Here is a 6,000-nt window from a genome sequence, read left to right as displayed (position 1 = left end):
ACAGCACCAACCCGGACGGTGACTGTAGGAGCGTGAAACCCAGCACGGCGTTCGTGTTTGCATTCTGCAGCGCTTTCGTGCACACCACGTACTCGGCCCGGCTGTGCGAGCTGAAGAGCGGGTACCGCTCGGCCAGTTCCTGGGCTCCACCGTCCCCACCGTCGCCGGGCTGCTGCACGAACTCGTGCAGCTGACGAGTGAAGTCCAGCGTAACGGCGTGCAGACCGGCATTGTGGTACGCGAAGTAGCGTGCATCGTTCAGGGGGTCGCGCTTGAGGTGCAGCGGACAGGAGAAGGTCTTGGCGGCCACTTCCTCCACGAGCCCCGGCAGGCCCAGCTCCAGCTCGACCGTCTCCAGTACGTGCAGGTACCACTCGCACGGATACAGCGCAACGGTCGCGTCCGGGTCGGTGGTGGCGGTGGCCAGGGACCGCTCGTGGGGCCGCTCCTCGTCGAGGAACAGTGCGTGATGCGTTTTGCCCGTGCTCTCCGCAATGATGACCGTCGGGGGCAGTGTCGGGATGACGATGAGCGAACACGAGTCCAGCCCGTAGTTGTCGTCCACCTGGGGCAGAATCGAGATCGGGCCCTGCAGCCGGGGTCGATTGGTGTCGATGCCGGCGCAAAGTACATACACGCTCCCGTCGCCCCGCAGTATCACTATCGGCCACTCGACCTTCGGGCCACCGGCGGCCCCATCCTTTTTATTCTTCGAGAGCGACGCGATCAAAGAATCCTGCCGGGCGGGAGAACAAGCCAAAAAACGGGGTGGTGAGTGAGTGCGTTGAAAAATGGCGCACCTCCCGGTGGACAGCGTGGGTGTATGCGCGCAGCAAACACAACAAGACGCAGTGCATCGGAAAGAGTATCGCCCCGCTGAGCCGTGCTGGGCTTCGCCGGTGCTAGAGAGCCCACGGGAAAGACGTGTCCTGTCTCTGGGGCCGGGGGTGGCCCGCTAGCAAACAAACGGCCCAGCACGGTTCAGGTAGGCCGTCGACGGCGACGGCGACGACGACGGTGGCAACCTACACTCATCAGGGTGGAGCCTTCCTTTGGCGTAGAAGGCAGCATCGCAGCTGCGGTACCACCGCAGCTGACCACCGATGATGGCAGCGTCGCCGTTGACAGGAACGTGGTGCTGGCGGTGGTGGTGGTGGTGCTGCTGTTGCTGATGTCCCCGATGGCGGCTCCGGCTCCGGCGGAAGAAACCACACGTGGCGGAGCGATGTCAAAATCAACAGCCGTATCGCCCAGACTGTTGAGATAGGCGAGCTTCGAGGCGATAGCACCCGGTTTGCCCGTCGGCGACGATCCGGCGGCAGTGACGGCTTGCGGTGTGGGTGTCGGGCCAATTCGCCATACATGTCGCAGCGAGTCCACATCGTACACCCTGCAAATACACGCAGCACACGCATAAAGAGAGACAGAGTTAGGCCATTCGGTTTTTTCCCTTGCCGAGTTTTCAGTGGGCCCCGTGGCCCGTTCTTGCAGCGATCAGCGTCGTCGTCGTTGTCGTCGTCGTCCTCGTTGGGCCCCGGTGGTGTCCGCTGACACAAATGGGGCGCCCGCTCGGACCGGAGTTCGGTTTTTGAGGTTTTGCATCCGATGCAGCCGAGCGCGGGCCGCCCTTTTCCCAGAAGCGCGTACCTTATCGAGTTGTCCGACAGCAGCACCAGCAAGTGTGAATCGGTCGGCGAAGCCGGATGCCAACGGATTTGCAGCAACTCAAGCGTTGCACTTTCGGTGAATAGATGCTCGTCCGGATTGTAGTTCCTAAAAGAGAGACAGAGAGAGAGAGAGAGAGAGAGGGTCAGCCGCGTGTCCTTATTCGTTCGATCGATTGAAACGTCCTTTAACGCGACGAACGCCTATTAAAAGTTTCCCAATAAAATAGAGTCCCTCTCTCTGTCTCGATTGCTGCGTTTGGGGCATCCACTGAGCAAATAATTCAAAATTGTTTCGGCAACTCCGACGAAATTGGGACCGGAGGACTACACATTCGGGGGGGCGCAAGGTAAACCCGCGGGACTCCCGTTTACAATAAACTTTCCGCTCACTCGCGGGGTTTGCTAACCGCGTGTAAATACATAAATATACCCGACTTATATTAATCCGACCGGCGAGAACCGGTGCGGAAGAGTTCTTTGTTGCGCGGACCGACCCGGAAAAACCAGGGCCGGGGCCCTGAGGAAAGTCTCAGCCTCAGCCCCGGCCAATCGGGAAGCGACGGCGCGGTTACGCTACTTGATATCAAAGAGAAAATTATGAACCCAACAAGCGGTCGTGGCGAGCGTGAATTTCCACACACAAACCGCACTCACAGCAACCCGTGGCCACACGGGTGACACACACGCGGAACACGCGGAACTCGTTTGTAGTGCTGTGCGTGGTGGCAGCAGTTCACCGAGGACGCAAAAAATCCGGAACAGAAGAAGGCCTTCTTTAGGGAGGCGAGCTCGACACTGCTCACTACCCATTACCGGTCCCAGGCCTCGGCCCAGGCCGGTCGGCTGCTGTGGTATCCTTTCCCCAAAGCCACACGCACACACACATACCCACGGAACGCAAATAAATCGAAAACTTTCCTCCGACAAACGAACGATGGCGCGCCGCGGGCCTCGGCGCGCCACGGCAACCTGCGCGACATGTATTTTGCATTTTCTTCAAATTAATTTATAAATTTAAATGTAAATAAAAATCTATAAGCAGCGTGCGCGCGCCCGCGTGTGTGCGTGGGTGTGGGACGGGTCCTCCGGCTCCGGCATTTAATCCTTTTTTTCGACACAAATCTGGGTCTCGCGGTCCAAACGGAAGTGGTACTCCACGGCGTACGCACGACGTGTTGTTGGGCGGGGACCACGGAACGGATGAGAGAATGTTTAGGTCCCTCGATGGTCCCAGCGGTCGGAGCGTACTCGGAGTCGTCGTCGTCGTCGGAAGAAAACATCACTTGTACATTTGCATCCGATCGCGCGCTCCGTAGGTTTGACTTTTTGCCTTTTACTGGGCGGCTTTTACAGGATGCCGAGGTTATCGTCTAAATATTATTCACACGAAAAAATGCCACAATTGGGTTCTAGTGACTCAACTAAAAGTAAATAAGCGGGAGGGAGGCCCCAAACCGGTTGAGGGTGGAAAACAATTATGCCGAGTCTATGAAGGCTGAGGGCTGCTGTGTACTTAATTATTAAAGTGTGTAAGTAAACGGGGAACGCAAAGAGGACTTCCTTTTACTTTAAGTTAAAAAAAAAAGTTAAAGTAATTCGGTCAAAACTATAGTAACTTGTTTTTTCGGCGTATTACAAAAATCGAGTTTGGCTTGCTTGTGGTGGGCATACTCCTGGAGTAACCATCCGGAAGGATAATGACCCTCCTGATGTAGTTAAATGGTTCTAAAATGAGGAATTGTTCAAATGCCATCGAATGCCATTCCAACGCACCGGCGCATACGACTAAAAAAACAAGAATCGCTATAAAAAATTCTTAATTGTGACACGTTCTCCCTCCCGCAGTATTCTCTAGATCTGGCCCGATCAGATAATAACCTTTTAGCTTCATTGGGACAAGCAGTTGCATCGAACAGGGATTACTTCGAATATAAAAATGTTGAGGTTCTCCAAACTATTATTCGGACAACGTTAACTTGAACAAATTTGCAGATTTGAAAGATTCAGGCAAGTCAAGACGTCAGCTTTGCAAATCGATTCGATATTGAGAAGCACAAAAGAGATCGAAACATCAAAATGTTGGTTGTAAATTTTAAGCCAGCAGCATTCAATGTGCACTTAGATTGGAAACGGAACCATTGCTTGGTTGCCATAATTTTGACAACCCACAACATGACAGATGAGAAAAAGCGTTGCGAATGACATTTCTGCTGGCGAAAGATGTTTGGTTTTATGGGTTACAAATAAAATAGTTTCGTTCCCAACATATAAATTTTGTGGTTTATCATAACCATTTGTTAAGCCCTCTTTTAGTGTCCGCAGCAGCAACTATCGATTTGTAAGTTGGCAAAGGTTCGCCACATTATTTTCGCCCTTTTTTTTGTACGTTTCCACTTTGCTAACTTATTGGACAACGTGTTTTAAAAAATGGTAACTTTAGGGTGGCACGGAATGGGATGAAACTTTCTGCACAGGTTAAAACGGGCGCGACCAACGGGTCCCCGTATCATCTCTCCCGACGCAAAGTTGCCATTCATTTAGTTGTTAAATTAAACGAATGTATTTTTACACACTCGAACAAAAAATCAGTGTCCATCCGAGGGCGCTGCGAGCCAAATTGGTTCCATTTCTGCACTGCTCTCCGGCGGCACACAAAAAAAAACCCCAATACTTTCTCACAACCGGACGGCGGAAGTAATTCACGTATGAAGCAGTATGTAACTGCACTGCACAATGCCGCCGTCGCCGGGTTTTGCTGACCGCGCACAGCAGTCGAACGTATCTCACGGGGACCAGCGGCACACCCCTCGTCTGTGTTAAAAAAGGAACGAAGAAGCGCAATCCAATGGAATATTATAATTTAGTGAAATTAAAAAGGACTGCCATTTTCCCACAAGGACGGTGAGAAAACGCGCTGATGATAAGCGAAAGGCAAACTGGGGACCCCCGGTGAAGTGACTAATCAAAGTGGAGTGGACCGCAGAAGCAGCACGGGTTTAGAGATACACGGACACACGTACACGTTAATATTCATTTGTATCCTTAATTCCCCAAACTTGGGTGAAGAACAGGAATTGGAGAGGATTCGGAGACTCGGACTAACAATAAAACAATCTGGTCGCGGTGCTCGCGCTGTTCCGTTTCCTTCCTTGCGTGTCCGCCGGGTCCCCGAAATCGGGCCAACTGTTTTATGGCGGTTTTTCGGAGGAATCGCCAGACAAATCCGTGGCACCGTCCGGGGCATGCTACTAGCAGGAGAGACACAAAAAAAAGTATTAATATAACATGTTTAAATTAATACAAAGCCTCTTAAACCCCCGGCCCGGCTGGCACCCTTCCGCAAGAAGGTGGACAAAAACGGACACATCGAAATCGGCCCCACAAGGGTGCTTCACACACATACACATCCCGGGGTTCCGGTCCCGGTTTCGTCGTTACTCCTCGGGCGATGGGTGTGCGATTTTAATTTTTACAATTTCACAAAACCTGCCAGAAATTGTAATACATTATGCCGTCCCCGTGCTTGGCGCTGCAGCAGCAACGTAATGTGACCTGGTTCCAGCGCGGAGCGCCGGTGTCACTCTTCTTGCCGCGTTTCCGGTAACAGATCGCGATCCCTAAATAAAAAAAAAAAACACCGTCATCTATCGTTGTCGCCGTCGAAAGGCGAAGACGGTTGACTTTGGCGGCGCGAGTACCGGTGGAACTGGACGCTGACCGTTTTTTTTTCTTCCCTCTATTCCAAGCGCATAACCGGGACGGGGAATTAAACGGCTTGCGCTCATTTTTCCTTATTTGCTGCGACGAAATATGTGTATGTATTACTCATGTTATTGTCGTCCACCCTGGGGCGGCGGTCGCTCGGGTTAAGTTTGCCCGATCCGTTAATGTCGAAGCGGACCAAAGCAACGGGTTGCCGGAGGTAATCGGTTTGGAGGGAGCGGGGATCCGGCGGTCCCACTGCACAACATATTTTTGGGGACGAGCCCGTTTTTTCTGCCTGCTCTAAAGTGATTTTTACCGCCGTTGTTTTCGAGGGGGTTCCCCGCCACTTCCGTGTGTCTTCCCGGGGTTCGTACATTTGGCTAATTTTTTCGGCGTTTGGTTTGCGGATCCGGAAGGACATTTCTGCACCAGGGGACCCGAGACCGGGGAGAGCGCACCAGATATATTTTAATCTGATGATGGGAACGTAAGCCACCGAAAATAAATAATACCCCACGCCCCGCGCGGAAGGGACCGGGATAGGGCGCGAACCGCAGCGCGCAAGGGAATGACGTTGGTCAAACCCAACTTTCTACACTATGTCTCCCAACAGCAAAAAAAAAAAAAA

General features: G+C 52.6%; 1 protein-coding gene across 1 annotated transcript in view; it reads right to left on the bottom strand.

The window, feature by feature from the left end:
* LOC131211461 (nuclear pore complex protein Nup88) overlaps positions 1 to 6,000 on the bottom strand; it is a 45,627-nt gene that overhangs the window by 3,081 nt on the left and 36,546 nt on the right. Inside the window, exons 3-5 of the mRNA XM_058204929.1 lie at positions 1,648 to 1,773; positions 1,030 to 1,390; positions 1 to 736 (exon numbers count right to left, since the gene is read on the bottom strand). The exon at positions 1 to 736 is cut by the window's left edge and continues 134 nt beyond it. Coding sequence (XP_058060912.1) covers positions 1 to 736; positions 1,030 to 1,390; positions 1,648 to 1,773 — 1,223 coding nt within the window. The remainder of the gene's footprint in view (positions 737 to 1,029; positions 1,391 to 1,647; positions 1,774 to 6,000) is intronic.

The sequence above is a fragment of the Anopheles bellator genome, chromosome 2 (assembly GCF_943735745.2).
Source record: "Anopheles bellator chromosome 2, idAnoBellAS_SP24_06.2, whole genome shotgun sequence".
In the NCBI taxonomy this organism is placed as follows: domain Eukaryota; kingdom Metazoa; phylum Arthropoda; class Insecta; order Diptera; family Culicidae; genus Anopheles; species Anopheles bellator.
This window is presented reverse-complemented; position numbering and strand designations above follow the sequence as displayed.